Consider the following 22,571-nt stretch of genomic DNA (forward strand, 5'->3'; position numbering starts at 1 on the left):
TGTTTTTCTGATCAGTTTTATTTTTTGACTGTGGAGTTTTTAAGCATTGCAATGGAGATTTCACCTAGGTAAAGCTACAAGGCCTTTACTATTGGTCTTACGTGTTGTATGTTTGTGTGCACACTTGTGTTTTGTGTTGTATGTCTGTGTGTGCGTATGTCCATATATCATATATGAGGAGTGCTCATGAAAAAATGGTTCCGATCTTTTTTTTATTCACGTGATTTAAATGGTTTAATTTAAATTGGGTAAACAGCTGTTGAGGATTGTTTTAATATGTGTACAAATAAGGAGGTTAACAGATCTATTTGTTTACTTTCACCTTTCCTTTTAATTATATTTAATAATGAATAAATATATTTAATATATTTCAACATATTTAATAATTCTGTTCAGTATAATGTAAATTGTTCAGAAAATTGTTTTCTTAGTACCTGTTGGAATGTTACATATTTTTTTTTTAGCCATCATTGCCAGAATTCCTATCTTCATCCCAGTGCCGGTGAAGACAAAGATAAAACAAAACCACAGCTTCTTCGATAGTTATCACAACAAACTGTATAAACTGATGCATCAATGAATAATAACTCAACAAGTAATAATCAAGGAGTCGATTTACTTTGGGAGGAAATGGACATATTGATAGATTCCTTTGCTTTGAACTGCTTGCAGAACTTGCCTGGACTATGTATCACTTGTATGCATTGTGAACTATCTGTTGGTGCAGTGAATTGTGGTAATGCTGGAGTATCTTTGCTGCTGGCATCACCAGTGGTACAATTTTTCAAAGGAGCTGCCTTGGCATTTCTGTATCCTCCTCCCTTCTGCTAGTGATGGTCTAAAATCTGGGGGCCAACAGAGGTGAGGCAAAGAACCTCACCCCCCCCACACTGGTGCATAGGCCTAACCACAAGTATGGCTGTATGCTGAACCGGTAGTTGTTGAGAGCCACAGCCGAAGGGGCCCCAGCAAACTTCCAGCTGCCAGCAAACTTCCAGCTGCCGGCTGATGATTGGCTCACAGCGGCCCCAGCAACATCTAGCTGATTGGCTCCTCTGCGGTGATGCTCATTGGGCTGTTTCCCTGCCCTTTCAGACCACGGAGCTGCTCATTGGGGGACTTTTTTGGCTCCGCCCACGTGACCCAGCCAATCGGCCTCAAGAGCAGGAGGATTGTGGGAGGTGGAGAGAAGCTTGTGTGGGAGAGAGAGGCTTGTGGAAAGCCGGTGGTGGCAGTTGAGGCTCTGAGGGTTTTTCCTGAGAGGCTGTTTTGTTTGGCGTGTGTGGTTCTAAAAATAAAGTTAGTTTCTTTTGACAAGTGGCTCCTGATTGTGCCCAGCCAGACTGCGGCATCCACAAGTATGGCTGTATGCTGAACCGGTAGTCACTGACAGGTATGATCCAATTGCAGTGGTACCAACCTAAGACAGGAGGCTGACGCCTAGAGGTCAGCTCATCTGATGACGGGTAAGGACCATATGTTGTATTGGACAACGTAATAGGCATGGTCCCTAAGCCACATTGCTTGTTGTTTATTAAACAGAAGGGGGGAGATGCTGAGAGCCATAGCCAAGTAGGAATGAGGCATGGCATTTTTGGTTGAAAGGTGTCACCAGCAAGCCATTGAGATGATAATGATTATGTTAAGATGTGTATTCAATTGGAGATTAGACCCCTCTGTCCGCCTGGGCCTGCTACTTTGGAGCTCTTGCGGGACTCCCGGAGAGTTCCCATTGGTTGGGGAAGTGCGGTAGGAGGAAATTCCGGAGGAGGGATTTCCTGTTGGGGTGTGTGTCCCGGGAGGAGCCGCGTGGCGTGGTGTTCGGCATTTTTCCTGGGAGTGTGTGTGGAGTGTGCTGGTGGAGTTCAGAAATAAAATTTGTTCCTGCTTTGTGGCTCGTGATTTTGTGCCCAGCCAGACTGCAGCAACTTCCATTTTCTCCACATTTTGGAAAAAAAGGAGGTTGAAGTCATCCAATTGCTCATGCTCAGTGGGGTGTCTGGAGCTGCAGAGCTTCCAGGAGTGCACTTTTGCAGCGGAAATGACCAATGTGAGCAGACTGGGCTGCCAAGGGCTGATAGTTCAGCTTGCCTCAGCTGACCCTTGCACTGGCCTGCTCTGCCTCAAGCCCGCATTGCCATGGCAGGCTCCACATGGCACCTCATGCTTGCTGCCAGTGCTTCAGCCCACCTGGGCTGCTATTCCATCACTTCACTGCTCCCCTGATGCTTCTAGGTAGGGACAAGTGAACTGGCTGCATGGCTTGGTGGCTGGGTAACCATGTCATCATCAGAAAAAAACAACAACAAACAAACACACACATCAACCATGCTGTTTATCTTTGTTAGTAATATAAAAACAAAAAGTTTCACCCATTCATGTGTAGGCCATCATTTTTCCTCCTTTCAATATTTTCTTATTTTTTCCTATATAACTATGTTAATTTTCTTGTCACAGTACATTTTCACCAATAAATATGCAGACAATGTTTTCCCTAGATATAATACAAAATAAGGTAAGTTGCCCAAACAAACAAAAAAGTTTAAGAAGTACTGCTCTATCCTTAACATTGTGGATTTACTTTTTGAGTTTCTCTCTTGGTTCCATGACTGATTACTAGTTCCTAATTTTTTTAGTAAAATATTTCTCAGAAAGCTTCCTTTTTTTTCCTGGTCTCACTGCCAACCCCCTAATTGAAGTTCTTATTGCTTTTGCTGATATTATTTTCATAGTGTACCAATTAATTCTTTAACCCCAGCATCTCTCCCCTTTCAATTTTTTCTACACACCAGTATCATGGTAATTTTCCTAAGAATACCATGCTGGGAAACTTTCAATAGTTGTTCTTTCAGAAAAGTTCTCAAAATTTACCTGGCATTAATCACCTCAGAAACTTGCTAGAAGTATAGATTACCAGCCATCCTCTCCCCTAAAAGTACATCTTTATTAAGCACCCCAAATTTTTCCCAATAAAACAAACATCACTCTTGAATATGAAACAATCCAAAGTCTCAACTCTACCTTGTTCTGTAAACTTGGATAAGGATAATCTATCAGTTTCATCATTTGAAAGTAAAGGTTTGAATAAAATAATCCACATGTTCTTTTCTTTTTACATTAACATATTTTAATTAACACTTTTAGTAGCACAATTACATATTTATCTATTTTATTGATGCATGGCAATTATATATAATAGTGGGATTCATTGTAACATATTCATAATGCACACAATATAACACTATAATATGGTCAATTCAATTCCCCAGTATTTCCTCTCTCCCTCCTTTCTCCTATGTCCACTTGAACCCCTTCCTCTACCCTATTAGTCTCCCTTCTATTTTCATTAGAAGCCCTCCTTCCCTTTTTTTTTTCTCTCTAGTTTCCTCACATGACCCTTAATTTGGCTTATTTTGCTTAATATAATACTCTCAAGCTCCATCAATTATCCTGCAAATGGGATATAATTTCATTCTTATTTATGGGTAAATAAAATTCCATTTTACATATATGTAAATTCATAGATTTTTATATATGAATACACATACACACACATAAATGAATAGTTGTTCATTCATTGATCAATATCTAAGCTGTTTCCAAAATTTGGCTATTGTGAATTATGCTTTTATAAACATGGGTATGCATGTATTGCTATAGAATGCTGACTTTAGTTCTTTAGGATAAATACTGTGGAATGGTATAACTTGGTTATATGGTGGTTCCATTCCTAATCTTTTTGAGGAATGATTTCCATACTAATTTTTTGTTTTTGTTCCACAAGTTCTTTCACTTCTAGTTCTAGAAATTTCACCTCATTTACAGGTGTGCTTTTATTCTGGTAGAGTATTACATGTGTATAGTTAACACGTAACATGGTATGCTCATGAGTACCATTCATGGCATAGAAGAATCCTATCCTTTACATGCATAACCTTGCTTCATTATCCTCAGCTCCCTACTGTCAGTCTTTATTGGTGTCTGCATCTCCCAGCAATGCATAACCTCCCAGTTCTAATCACAACTGGTCACCTTTTCAATCCTGACTTCAGGCTTTGCTCTCCCTCTGAGACTGGCTTCTTCATGGACAGTCTCAGGAACTCCCATTCTTACAAACTGTTCACCTAACAACTCCCTCTAAAAATGCTCCTGCCCTTTGGGGAGATTTAGATCCTATTTTTCCCTTATTCTATTATTCTATGCCTGACATTCATGAACCAAAATTTAAATCAAATTTATATTGAATAGCTTATCCGTATTTGAAATCCTTATTTTACTGTCTTACCCTTCTTTTCTGACTACTAAAATTCAGCATGGCCTAATTCACAATGTAAAGCATGTCCTAACTATGACTCCAAATAAAGCTAATTTCTGCTTCTGATTTCTATGATATGACTGTTTTTTACAAGAATTATTTGCCAGGAAACATTTTTTGATTTGCATTTTTCTAACTGATTAGCAATACTGATTAGCAAAACAAAGGGACTACCTCTAGAAATTAATCATCAATTTTATAAGCATAAACTATTTATAAACTACAGACAGACTGAAAACACCAATTATTTGTTTTTATTTTGTATTCCTCTCCTTGGTACAGCACTTTGCATATAATAGAAAATCAACAAATACTTGCATATCATCTGGCAAAGTTTATTTCTCTCCTTTTGATGTTCTGGGGGAAAGCTGATATGGCTTGAAATCTCCAGAAAGAAATCCTAACATTCCTTCTCTATCACTGTTAGCATTACCATTAGCATATTAGGTACAAACTTAAGAGATTTTCTAAAGTCTCCTTTGCCTTTCCATCCATCATTAAGTTAATTGATAAATTCTGTCTCTCAGTCAGTCATAAAACAATCAAACTTCAAACAGTTATTAGCTGCCCAACCTATTTCCTTCTATATGAAAACTGTCTCAAAAATACAGCTCAGTGAAATGTCTCCTACTTCAGTTGAATTTAATCTTTTTGAAATATTAGTATTTCAAAAATAGATACCCCAAATATATGAAATATATTGCATATGTAGTGATTAATTCATCCTCCATTAATTAATTTTATTTATTTATTCATTCACTAAAAGAAAATTGAACAATCATTATAATCAATTCTAAAATTAAGATGTTAATTGATCTTATCACATGTGTATAGTTAACACAGTAAATTTTTTATCTGATTGTCAAAATCATAATTTGTCCAAGCCCCTTAACAATTTTACCTTTCAGTATCTCCTCCATACAGTGGGTTGATGAAGTAAAATCTGCTGCAATCCTATTCAACTGTACACTAAATTCTTGAGATTTATAGTTCTATGTGTTTTAACTCTTCAAAATATATAAATATAATTAAATCATTTCATTAAAAAGTTCATTCTTTATAGAATATTGAAACAAGAGAATTCATAAATTTAACTAAAATCTCTTGAGTTGCAACTTATAAGTTCTTAACATGTATGTGTGTGTATATATACATATACACATATACACAAACACACACACACACACACACACCCCCAAAGGAAGGATAGCTGAAAACTGTGTATATATATATATATATATATATATATATATATATATATATATATACATACACATACACATACACACTGAGGGAAGGATAGCTGATAACTGCCAATTATGTATTAGGTAAAATAATACTGTATTGTATTGTCTCTAAATACGTATGTAAATAAAGTAAATAAAACATCTCAGAGATTTAGGTTAAGAACAAGAAAGACATTCTTTCTAAGGAATGTTATTAACTGTTAAAACTGACATCCCTGGCAATCATGTCCTTATTTTAGAATAATAGTCACTCATAGGAATGGTTTATTTATGGATCTAGAAGTCTGTTTTCCTTTCATTCAAAACTTTGCTTATATCTGGAAGTTGTGGTTCACTCCCATAATCCCAGTGACTGAGGAGACTGAGATAGGAGGAACAAGAGGATCACAAATTAGAGGACAGTCTCTGCAATTTACTGAGACCCTATCTCAAAATGAAAATCACAAATTAGAGGAAATTCTCTGCAATTTACTGAGACCCTATCTCAAAAAGAAAAATAAAACAGGGATGAGGATGTAACTCAGTGGTAGAATTCTTCCAGGTTCACTCCTCAGTACCAGAAAACACACATAAATATACACATTCAGACATACAAAACTCTTCCACTTGTTCTTTCCAGTTTCCACATACCAATATTAGCTGATTGTAGTATACTTTTACCTACCTTTACAAGCCATATAGCAGATGTATTATCTTTGTGTTCATTATCATTTTTGAGATTAATTGCATCTTCACAAAGTCCTTTTACATAAAGCAAACAGATTTGAAATATCTCATCAGCCCAAAAAAGATTGCGGTACAAAAATGTCCTGAAAGAAATTTTCAAACTAATGTCTCATTTCAAATAAATAAAATTAATTAAGAAATAGCTAGCATAGTTTATGTCATATTTCTGTAATTAAAATGTTCTGCATTGACCTCATTTTAAATAAAAACAACTGGTAAGCATTACGGGTTGCGTTTAGTTCATGTTTTGGATGCTGGATGGCACCAAAATAGGGAGGGTAACAATGATTATTGAATCAAATTATTGAATTTCAATAATTTTGAAACATCAACCAGTGTTATCTAAAAAGAATTATATTTCCTCAATTTATTAAATTTATTAAATCTAAATAAAAGTCTTCAATTTACTTTTCTCTCAATTATAGGAAAAAAGTTAACTGGATTGGGGCCTATTTAGAGAATATTTCTCAAATTTTCTACCTACCTATGTCCTAAAATAAAGAAGATGGACCTTTTTCTTTTTTCTGCTCTTTTTCACTGGTCTATTCATGACCACAAAGCAAGTCACTGCCAGCAACATTAGAAATTACAGACATAACTAGAGAGAGAAAGAGCAGAGTGAAAGAGAAAAGTCTTCTTAAAAATAAAAGCTTCCCTGTTTGTGGAAAAAAGGGGGTTTTCTGTGCTTTGTGATCTCTAAAGGGTGGCTGATTTTAAGGCTTATCATGCTTATGATATATCTAAAAAAAATCATTAGCTCTTCCATGTCTTCCCCTGTTTATAGATAAAAGCTTTATATTCTATGAAGCTAGTAAAATTTGAGCTTCATGGTCCTTTCATTTGCACTGCCCCTTCTAAAGTCTTGTGTTATTTATCTTAAAGATGGCTTTAATTGCTTCTGGATCTTGTTACTAAGACTAAGTGTAGTATCTGCTTTATCAGTTTAAAGAAGACCTCCTCAAATTATATAGCTTCACATAAAACAGAACTAACTATTCATAGATGTAGAAGAATTTCTTTGTCAACTTCCTTCTCAGGATTTAGCACAGGGAAGGAAACAAGAAGCACATTGTGGAAAGTAAAATATTACATGAAACAAATGCAATCTTAGTATTTATTAACAAGATGATGACTATCAAAATTCAGGTAGTAATAAACTCACACTATCCTGCATTGCTTAAAGCTTTCTTTTTTCCTATTCAATTTCAATTTGCATATTTTAACCAGAAACAAGACTGAAGAGGGTACATTTAAAAATAATTATAAACATGGAAAGTATAAAAAAATTGAATTTATAATGCAAAATTTGACAAGAGAAAAATAAGGCATAAATTAATACTGTGCACAGTTGCATAATTACAGTTCACATAATGTGAGGAGCTAACCACAAATTTCCATTTTCATTTGCAAAAGAAAATTAAATATATTCCCCCAAAATTTTAGTCACATAAAAGAACTGGGTGGTATTAGAGAATATATTACAGAAGGCCTTATTAAACTCCAGGTCTTGGCTTCCAGGAAAAGTAGAGTTGATGTGCTTTTTCCTATTCTTCCAACCAAATATAACTAAAAACTCCAGGGCTGGGGATATAACTCAGTTGATAGAGTGTTTGCCTTGCATGCACAAGGCCCTGGTTCAATCTCCAGTACCTCAAAGAAAGAAACAAAACAAAAAACTCCAGACATTGTGTAAAAGAAAACATAAGAAGACACTGAAAAGTGGAGAAGAGAAGCACACTGGTTAAGAGATAAGTGGTAAGTGTCTTCCTTGGGTTTTATTTTTCATCATACACCCCAGACTTGGAACTGTAGACACTGGCAACTTGGAAATGCCAATGTGTGCAGACAGAAAAAAAAAAAGTAATGAAAATGCCTTTTATTTTAAGCTAAAGGACCTGGAAAGGGGCAGTCTATCAAGACAGAAACTTTTAGATAATATTAACTCTACTCCAGCCAAATATCAGAGGAACAAAATGTGGTGAATGTGGAGCTAATATCTCCATGGGAGGTTTCGGGGAAGGTTCAAGTGGAGATGAATGGGTAAAGAAATTACACATAAATAGAAAAAAAATAGAACATAAATAAGAACCAAATGGATTTTTTGGGGGGGTGCTGAGAGCCATAGCCAAGTAGGAATGACGCATGCCATTTTTGGTTGAAAGGTGACCCTGCTCAGGGATTAGGGTGGCTCCAGGTTTAGGGTGGATCCTGCTGGGAATAGGGCATATCCGGCTGCCTCAGGCGCCCACTCCTTGAGTTCCCATTGAGTTCTCACTGAGTTCTCACGGGGTTCTGAGAGAATTGGTATGCAGAGCCCGGTGGAGGGAGTGTATTTTTTCCCAGAATGTGCGTGTAGAGTGCAGGTGAGAGGTCGGGAATAAAGAGTTGCTGTTGGAATCTACAAGGCTTTTGTGGTGGCTTCGTTATTTTGTGCCCAGCCAGACTGCGGCAGGGGTGCTAAAAACCACAGTAACAGAAATGGGAAAAAAATGGAAGACTGAAGTGGACAGAAAGACAAATCAGTGAATTGGAAAAAAATATAAAAATTATCTAATCGGAAACACAAAGAGGAAGTTGACTGAAAAATAAACTCCAGCGAACCTGTGGAATCAGGAAAGAGTGGGGGGGGGGAAGGGGAGGCAGGAGGGGGGAAGGGAATAAAGAGAGAGCTCTAGAGCCAGCATTCTTCTCTCCTCCAACTCCAGTCACAGCCCCACCACACCACCACCATGCTCTGGGTCCGTCTCCCCGCAACTCCCCTCCGGTAGCCACCATCCCACACAGCAGCAGCTGTGGCTGTAGCTCTCCCTGTTGAAGGGACTCAGTGTAACCCCCAAGGAGAACAGGTCACCCAGAGTTCTGGTGCACAAGACCGCCAGGAGGATCTTCCAGGAGTCCAAAGAACCTGACCCCAGCATGGAGGATGAACCACTACTGAGAGAAAACCCACTCTGCATTGTCCTCTTTTCTATAGAATACCATGATATTTGGCAGATGTATAAAAAAGCTGAAGCTTGGGCTGGGGATGTGGCTCAAGCGGTAGCGCACTCGCCTGGCATACGTGCCGCCCGGTTCGATCCTCAGCATCACATACAAACAAACATGTTGTGTCCGCTGAAAAACTAAAAATAAATATTAAAAATTCTCTCTCTCTCTCTCTCTCTCTCTCTCTCTCTCTCTCTTTGAAGAAAAAAAAAAAAAAAAAGCTGAGGCTTCCTTTTGGACAGTTAACGAGGTAGATCTCTTCAGGAACATTCAACCCTGGGAAGCCCTGAAGCTTGAGGAGAGAGATTTTATAGCACATGTTCTGGCTTTTAGCAGGTGATAGCATAATACGTGAAAAATTGGTGAAGCAATTTAGCCAAGAAATTCAAATTACAGAAGCCCACTGTTTCTATGGATTCCAAATTGCCATAGGAAAAATACATTCTGTAATGTACAGTTTCCTTATTATCACACTAAAAATTCCAAAGAAAAAGAATTTATCTTCAATGGCACTGAAATGATGCCTTGTGTGAAGAAGAAAACAGATTTGGAATCAGGATAAAAAGTCTATTTGTGAAGAGCATGATGTAGCCTTTGCTAATGTGGAAGAAATCTTCCTTTCTGGTTCTTTTGCATCAGTATATTCTGGCTTAAGAAATGATGGCTGATGCCTGGTCTCACATTTTCCAGTGAACTTATTAGCAGAGATGAGTGATTTTGCCTGCTCAATGTTCAAATACTTGCTACACACTATGGGAGAAGAGGATTAAAGTAATTATCAATTTTGTTAGGATAGAACAGGAGTTCCTCACCAAGGCCTTGCCTGTGAAGCTCATTGGGATGAACTGCTCTTTGATGAAGTAGTGCATTGAGTTTGTGGCGGACAGGCTTATGCTGAAACTGGGCTCTAGTGAGATTTTCAGAGTAGAAAACCCACTTGACATTATGAAGAATATTTCACTGGAAGGGAAGACTAACTTCTTTGAGAAGAGAGTAGTTGAGTATCAGAAGATTGGAGAGTAGTTGAGTATCAGAAGATTAGAGAATTCTCTTACCTTGGATGCTGATTTCTAAACGAACAAATGTGCTCTTATTTTGTTGATTTTTTTTTCTCCCTTGCCACCCCCCTCAGAAAAAATCAGCTAAAGTGAATCAACCAGCTACACCATTGTCCTTAAGGTTTATTAACAACATCTATAAAACTGTGTAGCTATCAGAATCAATCCTGTTTATTAATAAGCTAGTGGTGTTACCTAGAAAGAAAGGACATTTGAAACAGGCTACTTGAATTCTTATGGAAGATCTTGTCCTTTTCAGCTTTTGAAAGCAGTCTGTCCAGCTTCACCACAGCACTAATGGTGGTGATCCAGGTTTTAAAGAAAGGAAACCCTCAAGTAAGTTTGACCCAGCAAGATGAAAGATCAGTTATGACCATAAAGCAGTTGAGATGTCAGTCTCTGCTGAGAGCCACTGCCAATTAGGAATGACGCATGGCAATTTCTTTCTCAGCCTACCCCATGTTGCTTAGAGGAAGGACTCTCCATTGTGGAAATGGGCTTGCCTTTGGACCCAGGTCATTTGCAGTGACATTGCATGAATGTTTGAGTAAGGTGACCCTGCTCAAGGACCAGGGTGGATCCGGGTTTAGGGAGGATCCTGCTGGATTAGGGTGGGTCCAGGTTTAGGGTGTATCCTGCTGGGAATAGGGAGTATCCCGCTCCTTGGGTTTAGGGCGGTTCCAGGTTTAAGGTGGACCCTGCTGGGAATAGGGCGTATCCTGCTGCCTCAAGCGCCCGCCCTGCTCCTTGAGTTCCCGTTGAGTTCTTGCGGGATTCAGAGAGTATTTTGGGATGCAGAGCCCAGTGGAAGTGTGGATTTGCCCCAGAACATGCATGTAGAGTGCCGGTGTGAGTTCGGGAATAAAGAATTGCTGTTTGAATCTACAAGGCTGTGAGTGGCTCGTGATTTTGTGCCCAGCCAGACTGCGGCAAGTCTCACTGCTATGAAGCAGACTTTAAAGTTTATTTAAATAGTTTATAAATAAACTGGCACTTTACATACAAATGAACATTGTATTCTCAAGGGAAAACCTGATTTATTTGGTTTCTACACCAAAAACAAAGTGTTGTATTTACCAGTAACAGGAGCCAATTAAAAATTCACTAAGCAACTAAAGTTAAACTTATTTGACTAAGCATGTAATCTCTTTTTTAATTTAAATTTTAATTTTTTATTTGTTCTTTTTAATTATATATGACAGTAGAATGAATAATTTTGGCAAGTTATACATACATAGAGTATAACTTATTCTATTTAAGATTCTACCTTGTAGTTGTAGAAGCAGGTAATTTTTAAGCTTTGTTTTCTTTAATGAATTGAAATACTCTTTAATCACTTTTTAAGTCAGTCTTGTGCATACCTAGACATTAGTCTACTGATGCCAGTAGAAGATAGTTTGTGTATTTTGTCTCGTACCCCAAGTACAATATCATGGCATCTTCTGTTCGACTGAGGTATAGTGTCTTACAGGGTAAGGAGCTTCTAACTTAAGTTGTTGGGAATTTGGGAATTGAGGAATGATTTGAGAGACTGCTAGTGACCCAGTGACATGGGAGGGGTAGTATCATTCTATTTCTTAAAATGGACTTTCCTTAATTTCTAATTGGTAAAAAAAAGTTGCAAAAGGTCTTTGTGAGATTCAAGATAGTATTATAAATTTTCAAACCATCAAAGTGACCTGCCTAAGCACTCCTATTAAGTGGTAGACTGGAACAGAAATTGGCTATCCTAAAAGTTGTGTTTATTCTAACTTTTTAAGTAGGTACTGTTGAGACTTGATCAACAAGTCTTACTCCATGTCTCTTAAATTAGTAAATAAACTCTAAATGTCCATTTAGGTTTTACCTATTTGTATTTTTTGGAAAAAAAAATCACCCAGTACTATCCTGAAGTTAATAACTGAAAAAATACTGTTCATTGTAATGCTAACATTTGCTTAAATATGAGCACCACCTGGTGAATTCCTTAGCCAGTACAAAACTAGTGCTGTTATGAGCCATTAATATGTGTTTAATTCAAATGTTAATTTCAGGTGGAAGTATAAAGATAATTAGTGGAGCTATTGGATTAATCTGCCTTTATGTTTGGGGGAAAAAGCCAATGTTACATGGAAGATGATGCATGACTTACATTGATCCTTGTGACTGTTTGTTAGTTGACTGCATTGTATGTTGACTATTTGACCATTGATCAGTTTCCTTCATTTATTGTATAAGCATTTTTTCATTTCCTATCATATGGGACTTTTGCATCTTTTAAATTATTGTTGATTAAAGTTAATAAATTCAGGTTATATGGTCCTTAAAAAAAGATCTAGCATTTGTGTTTGGAGTCCCAGGGGGTAAGAGAAAGAAGGCAGATTAAATATATATATTAATATATATACTTGAAGAAATAATGGCTGAAAACTCCCCAAATTTGGCAAAAGACACACAAAACAAGAGATTCGTGAAGCTAAGGGAATTAAGCACGGATAAATCAAAGAAATCCACACCAAGACACATCAATGTTGAATTTTTGAAAACTAAAAAGAAAAAAAAATCTTGAAAACAGCAAGAGGAAAACCACTTTTTTTATAGGAGATAAACAATTCAAATGATCAAGGAGGCCATTAGAAAATGGCACAACATTTTTCAAGTGCTAAAAGAAAAGAATTACCAACCCAGGATCCCCTATATATATCCCCTATCCATCAATGAAGGGAAATTCAGGATATTCTTAGATACAGGAAAAGTAAGATAATTTGTTGCTAAAAGACACCCCCTAAGAGAATGGCTAAACTAAATTCATTGACCAGATATTAAAAAACCAAAAATTAAAAGAAGGAGCATCAAAAAAGGAAGAAAAAACATGATAGACAAAATTATGAATAAATATAATAAGCTATCCTCTCTTGATTTTTCTAAATCATGTTTGATAATGGAAGCAAAAGTCATAATGCTGTTTAATATGGTTCCAACTATATGTAGATGAAATATTTAAGACAATTATACTATAAACAGGGATAGTTAAGAGATATTAAATTACAATTTCTAAAATTCATCTGTTGAAAGTATGGCATTTGCCATTAAATGGATGGAACTGGAGACTATCATGCTAAGTGAAATAAGCTAATCCCCCAAACCAAAGGCCGAATGTTCTCTAGTATATGTGGATGCTGACTTACAAAGTATGGGGAGGTTTACCTGATTGGAAAGGGCAGAGTTGGGGGAAGGAAGGGAGGATGGGTATGGGAAAGACTGTAGAAAGACAGAGAGAGCATGTAATGATATATTTCAAGCCTTAAAAAAAAATGATTGCCAACCTAAATTACTATATCCAGCAAAGCTACACTTCAAAATTAAAGAAAAAAATAAAACTTTCCAAAAAAGCATAAGCTAATGGAATTCATGAACACTAATCCAGAAATACAGAAGATGCTTACATGAATCCAACACACAGGAAAAAATAAAAATAAGAGAACATGGGAAAAAAATAAATCTCTTTAGAAGAGTAGATAAGCAAATGAGAATTAGGAACAGATCAAACATTAGAAATAAAACAAAATTATAGAAAAAAAATGACATACATTTTAATAATAACACTGAATGCAAATGATGTAAATTTTTCAATCAAGAGACAGACTGGCAGATAGGATTAAAAAACAAGACCCAACTGCATGTTGTCTGCAATAAACACATCTTACTTGCAAGTTTAAGAATGTAAAATAATATTTTATGCAAACTGAATCTAAAAGCAAGAAGGAGTAACTATTCTCATATCTGAAGAATCAACTTCAAAGTCAAATTTTGTCAGAAGAGACAAAAGTCACCATATTGGTAAACAAAACAATCCAACAAAAATATATAATAATTGTAAATATGCTCCAAATGTTGGTGCACCAAATTTCATAAAGCAAACATTACTCAATATAAAGGGACAGATAAATACAATACAATAATCGTGGCTGATTTCAATATCCCACTCTAATTGATAGGTCATCCAGATCAAAAAATTAACCAAGGTACTACAGAGTTAAACTATACTTCAAATCAGTGTCCTTAACAAACATATGCAGAATATTTCATCCAATAACAGCTGAAAACACTTTCTTTTCAGCTAATTATGGAGCCTTCTCCAAAACAGATTAGATATTAGATCACAAAACAAGTCTTGGCAAATTCAAAGAAAGAAAGAAAGGAAAGTTAAAAAATGAAATAATTCCTTCATTCTTCTTCTTATCAGATCATTATGGAATAAATGTGGAAAAAAACAAGAAAAATACAGAAATGCTGCAAATACATGCAGAAAGGTTGGTGAGGTGAGATATTTAAAAATTCCCAGAATCAAATGAGAATAGAAACACAATATATAGAATCTGTGGGAAACAATGAAAATAGCCATATGAAGGAAGTTTACAGCTGATAAAACAATCAGAAATATCTCAAATAACCTAATAATGCATTTCAATGTCTTAGAAAAAACAAGAATCTAAAAATCAACCTGAAAAACAACAATGAAAGAAAGAATAAAGATCAGGAAATTAATGATAGAAAGAATAATATAATAATACAAAGGATCAATAAAACAAAGAATAAGTTATTTGAAAAGATAAGTAAGATTGGCAAACCTCTGGCCAAACTAACCAAAAGAAAGAGAGGAAAGACCAAAATTAATAGAATTAGAGATGAAAAAAGGGATAAAACAGAAACTCAGAGACTGTTTGAAAATTTATGTTCTAATCAACTGGAAAAATCTAGAATAAACAGATAACTTCCTAGACATATACAATCTACCAAAATTGAATCAAGAGGATATAGAAAATGTAAATAGACCAATCATAAGTAATGAGATTAAGCACTAATTAAAACAACCTTTTATTATGGTTTGGATATGAAGTCTCTCCAAAAGTTTCTGTATTAATTCAGAAAATTATGTGAGAACTGTGAGAACTGTAACCTAATCAGTCTCAGTCTTTCCTAGTTTGAATGGACTGGGTGGTAACTATAGGCAGGTGGGTTATGGTTAGAGGAAGTGGGTCACTGGGGATGTGCACTGGAAGGGTGCAACATTCTTATAGTTGCCCTTCTTATCTCTACTTGCTGACCACACCATGAGCTGAGCAGATTTTCTCTGCAAGGATCTTCCCTCATGATGTGCTGCCTCACTTGGGGCTCAGAGCAATGGAGTCAACCATCTGAGGTCTATGAAACCTCAGACAGACTGAGAAATCCGAAACCATGAGCCCAACAAACTTTTTTCTGATCTAAGTTGTTCTTGTCAAGTATTTTGGTCATGGCAATGCAAAAACTGAATAAAACACCTCCCAACAAAGAAAAGTCTAGAACCAGACAGATTCATGACTGAATTTTATAAGATCTTTAAAGAGAACAAACATCAATGCTACTCAAATTACTCCATGAAATAGAAAGAGAAGAAATGCTTTCAAATACATTCTACAAAGCCAAAGTCATGAATGTCATTCCAATATTGGCTAAAAACACATCAAGCAAAGAAAATTATCAACCAATATCCTTGATGAACACTGGTGCAAAAATCCTTCATAATACTCTTGCAAATCAAATTAAAAATATTTTTCTGAGATAATATACTCGGCTGGGTACAGTGACTTGTGAGACCGGGGCAGCAAGGTCACAAGTTCCAGGCCAGCCTCTACAACTTAGTGAGACCCTGTCTTAAAATAAAAAATGAAAACGCTTGGGATATAGCTCAATGATAGACAGCCCCTGGATTTAATCCTCAGGATCACAGGCAAACAAAAATGTAACACAACACATAAACAGAATCAAGGATAAAAATTACATAATTATCTAAATAGATGGAGAAAAAGTCTTTGACAAAATTAAACATAAAAATTAATTAATTAATTAATTAAGCATAAAAATCCTAAAGAAATCCAGAATAGAAGTACCTCGATATCATAAAGAATATACATGATAAACCCAAAGCTAACATCATACTGAATGGGGAAAAACTGAAAGCATTTCATCTAAAAATCAAGAACAAAACAAGTATGTTCACTCTCACCACTCCTATTTAACATAATATTTGAAATTTAAAAAAAACTAGATAAGAAAAGAAATAAAAGGGACACAAGAAGAAAAGAAGGAAGCCAAATAATTCTTATTGGCAAATGATACTATTTTATACTTAGAACACAAATTCATATGGAAGAAAAAAAGACTCATACAAAAAGCAATGCTTATTAGTAAAAAGTAATGTTGGAAGCATCAAAATATCTGACTTCAAATTATACAATAAAGCCATACTAACAAAAACAGCTTGATAATGACATAAAAACAGACATGTAGACCAATGGAAAAGAGTAGAAGACACAGACAAACACAGACAGATACAATCATCTGAAAACATACACTGAAGAAAAGACAGGTGGGAGTCAGGGAAGGAGAGAAAAAGTGCTGGGGAGCGATATTGGCCAAATTATATTGTTATGTTGTGTGCCTGTATGAATATGGAACAACAAATTCCATCAATATGTACATTGATACACATATAATATACATATAATAATGTACTGATAAAAAATGTGAAAAAATAAAACCAAACTGAATTCTAAAAAAAAGGAAAAAGAAAAGAGAAAGAAATAAAAACGAAAAGATAATCTCTATAACAAATGGTTCTGGGAAAACTTGTGATGAACCCAGTCTAATTCCATCTTAAGATTGGGAGCCATCTTGTCAAAAAGTCATGAAAAGTTAATTTCTGTTTTATTATAAATTACTGCGATTTCTAAACTTGTTTGGAATTCCTGCCCATGTCTTGAAATCACCCATGCCTGGCTTTCCCTGACCAGATAACAACCCTCTTTGAAACTTCAGTGTCGCCTCATAAATTCTGATGTTGGGATCTAAATTTATTCCTTACCTGTTAAGCCATATAGATCATTAACCTACTATCTGCCTTTGTATTATGCTTGTCAAAATCCTATTATCTATAAGTTCTCAAGACACCCCCCTTTGCAACTTTGTGCTATAAAACTGTGTTCCTAGAGAGCTGGGGTACTGATCTCTAGCCCAGGGTTTTCGGGAGGGAAAATTAAAGCTTGCTTTAATTTGATTTAAAATTGGAGTCAGTGGTCTTTTCTTTGCATCGGGGTTTAACACTTGATATCCCCATATAGAATAAAAGTAGATTTTAACTTCTTGCCATATAAAAAAGTCAACTCAAAATGGATCAAAGACCTATATATGAAGAATTATGAAAAATAATATTATATTTCACAGGCAAAGAAAAGCAGAGGGACAGTGCAGCTTGGGAGGGAGGAGGGGAAACTAGCCAAGCACTAATCTCTCACAGTAAATCCTTTCCTAATAACAATGGGCTCTGAAGCAAGGGGGTGGATATTGAATGCTGGGCTCCTGACCTTTCCACATTGCAAATTAGTCCTAAATGCGGGCACAGTAAAATTCTGGGAAACAATGAATCCCAGAGCAAGAAAAGCAATGGGTAAGCTATGAGTACTCATCCTTTGGGAGCTTTTTATAAAACTGCCTTCCAGAGTTAAAATTTTAACCTGTACAACTAGCCCAACAGTCTGAAGGACATGCCCACAGTTTCCACTCTTATTATGCCATATAAAACTAAAATCCCCTCTGTAACCTACCAGTCATATTCACATTCAGAAAATGGGCCCCTGAGGTGCTTGAGTCTGCAAATAGATAAATGGCTTCTCTGAATCTGTTGAGGTCTGATCTGTCATTTTGCACTTACATTATATAAGACCAGAAACTTTACAACTGCTAAAAGAAAATATAAGGGAAACACTTCAACATGTAGGCACTGGCATGATTTTCTGAAGGAAACTCCTATAGCTTAGGAAATAATAGTAAGAATTAAACAATGGGATGGTGTTGAATTAAAAAACTTCTGCACAACAAGGAAACAATTTGCAATTGTTTACAATTTGCAATGTAAAGAGACAGCCTCCAAAATAGAAGAAACCTTTGCCAGTTATTCTTCCAATGGAGGATTAATACAAAAAATATAAAAAACTAAAGAAACTTGACATAAATAAAACAAATCCATTAAATAAATTGACTGAATAGACACTTCTCAAAAGAAGAAATACAATGGTCAACAATTGTATGAAAAAGTGTTCAACATCTTTAGCCATCAAAGAAACGCAAATCAAAACATTGAGATTCCATCTCAACTCCAATCAAAATGGCAATTATCAAGATTACAAATAACAATAAATGCTGGCAAGAATGCATGGGAAAAGGAACTCATAAACTGTTAGTGGAAATGTAAATTGGTAAAGCCAGTATGGAAATCAGTATAGAGTTTCCTCAAAAAACTAAGTAGAACTACCATATAATCCAGTTATACCACTCTTTGGTATTTATACAAAAGAATTAAAGTTAGCACTATAAGGTCCTTGCTTAGCATCTGGATAGCCGTCTTAAGTGACAGCTGCCATTTTAAAGAAAAAGTTTCACTTTCTCGCCCAAGGGAGTTTCTGAGAAAGGCTCACTACTCCCTCATACCAATCCAGCCTCTAACAGTCAGCATTAGGACCCACCCTGCTCTGATTCCTTAGCCTGCTCCCCAAAAGTCCTGAAACCTAGGCCTGTTTTGCCTCTCTTTCTGCTCTATAGAGAGATGGCCTTTATTTGTCAGCTCTGACCAATAAACTCTCCTGTGTATCTCTGCCTGGTCTCTGTCCTTCATTTCTCGCTTACCTGTCTCTAGTTCCTCACTTTCCCTTCAAGCACACTTTAGAGATGCATGCATACCCATGTTTATCACAGCACAATTCACAACTATCAAGTTGTGGAATCAGATGTCCAGTGACATTTTTATCAGATGAATTAATAAAGAAAATGTAGTACACAATGGAGTTTTATTCAGCCATAAAGAAGAAGGAAACTATGTTATTTGCAAAAAAGTGTATGGAAGTGGAGAGCATTGTGTAAAGAGAAATAAGTCAGACACAGAAAGACAAGTATCATGTTTTCTCTCATAGGTTGGAGATAGAAGAGAAAAAAAGAAAGAAAAGTACATCATGAAAGTAATAGGAAGAAGATCATTAGGGTAGACAAAGGAAACTGGAGGAGAATCAGAGGAGATACTAGGGTGTGAAATTGATCAAATTATGTTATTTGCATGTTTGATTATGTCACAATGAAGCCCTCCACTATGGGTAATTAACATACACCAATTAAAAAATAAAATAAAATCCTTTTAAAAAAGTATCCCCACATCTGAGAAAAGCTTAAGTTCCAATGATTTTGAGGTTGAATTCTAGCAAACATTTAAAGAACTAACACCAAGACTTCTCATACCTTTCCAAAAATTCGAGGGTATGGAATACTTCCAAATGTTTTTGAGAGGTCAGCACTACTATTCTTGATAAATATAAATGAAAAATCCTCAACAAAATACTAGTAGACTGAATTCACAACACAGTAAAAGAATTATTCACCATGATCATGTAGGATTTGATTCTGGGATATCTGGATGGTTTAATATAAAAAAATCAATAAATGCCAGGTGTGGTGATGCATACCTATAATCCCAGCATCTAGGGAGGATTGTGAGTTCAAAGCCAGCCTCAGCAACTTAGCAAGGCCCTAGGTAACTCAACAAGACCTAGTCTCTAAATAAAATCTGAAAAGTGGTTAGGGTTGTGGCTTAGTGGTAAAGCACCCCTGGGTTCCATCCCTGCTTTAAACAACACAATAAAAATGACATAAAATATGTCACATTAATAGAAAAGAGGGAAAACATATAATCTCATTAGATGCAGAAAAGGCATTTGACAAAATCCCACTTCTTTTCATGATTAAAAATATCCAATCAACTAAGTATCAAAAGAACATACTTTCAAGAAAATAAAGACTATATATGACAAGCCACTTGCTTGTGGAAAACTAAGTATTTTATCTAGGAGGAAGAATAAGACAAAGATTTCCACTCTAATCATCTGTATTCAAACACAGTATTGGAAGTCCTTGTCAAGGAACCTAGACAGCAGAAAGAAAAAAAAAAAATGACCAATAGAAAAGGAAGAAGTGCAATTGTCACTGATTGCTGACAACATGCTCTTTTATATAGGAAACCTTAAAACTACATTAAGAATTTTTAGAACTAATAAACAAATAAAGTTATAGAATACAGAAATCAGTAGCATTTCTATACAACAAACACCTAAGATAAACTATCCAAGGGCAGGCATATAGATCAATGATAGAGCATTTGCTTCACATATACTATGCTGTGAGTTCAATTCTCTATGCCATCAAAAAAAAAAAAAAAAGTTCAGGAACATATTTAACCAAGGTGGTAAAAGATCTAGACACTAAAAACTAGAAGATGTTAACTGAAGAAATTAAAGATGACATAAACAAATGGAAAACTATCCTATGTCTATGAATTAGAAGAATCAGTGATATTAAAATAATATCTCTACCAACCAAAGAAAACTATGATTCAAAATGATCTCTATCAAAACTACAATGTCAGTTTTCATATATCTAGGGAGAAAACCCCTAAAATTAATATTGAATGAGAAAACAAACCAAATTACCAAGGAAATCATGAATAAAAACAACAAAACTGGAGCCATCACACTACATAACGGAATACTACTCAACCTTAAATAATTCTGTCCTATTTTTCTGTGACAATGTGGGTAGAATTAAAAAACATTATGCTATGTGAAATAAGCCTGGCCCACAAAGACAAATGCAGGTTGAGCTCTGGTCCTACAAAAATCTGAAATCCAAAATTTTAAGTGCTAACATGATGACACAAGTGGAAAATTCCATACTTGACCTCATGTGGTGGGGTCATAGTCAAAAACACAGATGCATTTAAAATATTGGATAAAATTGCCTTCAGGCTATGTATATGAAACATACACATTTGTGAAACATAAATGAATTTGTTTTATTAGAATTGGGTCCCATCCCCATAGTATTTCATTGTTCATATGAAAATATTCCACAATACAAAAATAATCCAAAACACTTTGGTCCCAAGCATTTCAACCTGCACCACATGTTGTTACTTATATTTGGAATCTCAAACAATTCAAATTTAGAATCAGAAAGTAGGATGGTGTTTCTCAGATAAAGGGGGATGAATAGCATAGGATGATGATTTTCTAAGTGTTCAAAGCCTTAGTTACATGACAGGAATAGGTTTTTACAATATGTTATTTTTAAAGATCTATTGTGTAGTATGGTGAATATAGCTAATAACAGCATATTGTACATTTAAAAATTGTTAAGAGAGTAAATTTAAAATGTTCTCACCACAAAAATAATAAAGATTTGAGGTGATGATGGATGGATATGTTTATAGCTTTTTATAATTAGTCTACTACATTTTATTCACAAATCATAACATCACTTTGCACCCTATGAATATATTAATTTGTAATAAAAATAAACAAACTTAAATAGCATTTAGGTCAGAAAAAAAGAATTAACAGCAATTTTACATGACCTCTTCCAGAAAATAAGATGAGAAAACATTTCCTGTCCAATTTATGAAGCTGGTATTAGCCTCATATCAAAACCAGACCAAAGCAGTTAAAAAAAATAAAACTACAGACAAGTATTCCTCATGCAAAGATACGTAGCCAAATATCACCCAAGGAAATTTAGTAAAATTAATTGTGCACCATGACCAAGTAAAATTTATCCCAGGAATGTAGAGCTGGTTTAGTATTAAAAAATCAATCAATGTAATCTATCATATTAATAGGTTAAATAGTAAAAATTACATGATCAAATAAATTAACTGATGCAGAAAAAATTCTTACAAAGTTCAACACACTTTCATGACAAGAACTGTCATAAAAATAGGAATAAAGGGGAACTTCTGCAACTTGATAAAGGACATTTACAAAAAACTAACATTGCACTTATGCTTTCCCATAAGACAGGGAACAAGTCAAGGATATCTATTCACACCACTCTTACTCAACATAATCCTTTAAATTCTAAGCATTATATAAGGCAAGAAAAGGAAATAAAGGAATACTGACCAGAAAGGAAGAATTATAACTGTCCCAAGTTATAAATGATATGATTGCCTGTGTAGAAAATTCTAAGACATATACAAAAAATCCTTGAATTATTAAGTGTGTTCAGCAAGGTCATATCACATAAGTAAATAGCATGTAACATCAATATGCAAAAATTATATAACCTCTGGTTCTGTTTTGCTAGAGAATCCAGACTGAAATAACAATACAAGTTTTTTATACT

General features: G+C 35.3%; 1 protein-coding gene and 1 pseudogene across 1 annotated transcript in view; one reads left to right on the forward strand and one right to left on the reverse strand.

Annotated features, from left to right (window-relative positions):
* Dnah14 (dynein axonemal heavy chain 14) overlaps positions 1 to 22,571 on the reverse strand; it is a gene marked incomplete at its 5' end in the record, with an annotated part of 341,751 nt that overhangs the window by 304,128 nt on the left and 15,052 nt on the right. The window contains one exon of the mRNA XM_048809786.1: positions 6,227 to 6,371. Within this exon, the coding sequence (XP_048665743.1) occupies positions 6,227 to 6,371 (145 nt within the window). The remainder of the gene's footprint in view (positions 1 to 6,226; positions 6,372 to 22,571) is intronic.
* LOC107140216 lies at positions 9,491 to 10,347 on the forward strand (annotated as a pseudogene).

Source organism: Marmota marmota, unplaced genomic scaffold, assembly GCF_001458135.2.
Source record: "Marmota marmota marmota unplaced genomic scaffold, marMar, whole genome shotgun sequence".
NCBI classification, from domain to species: domain Eukaryota; kingdom Metazoa; phylum Chordata; class Mammalia; order Rodentia; family Sciuridae; genus Marmota; species Marmota marmota.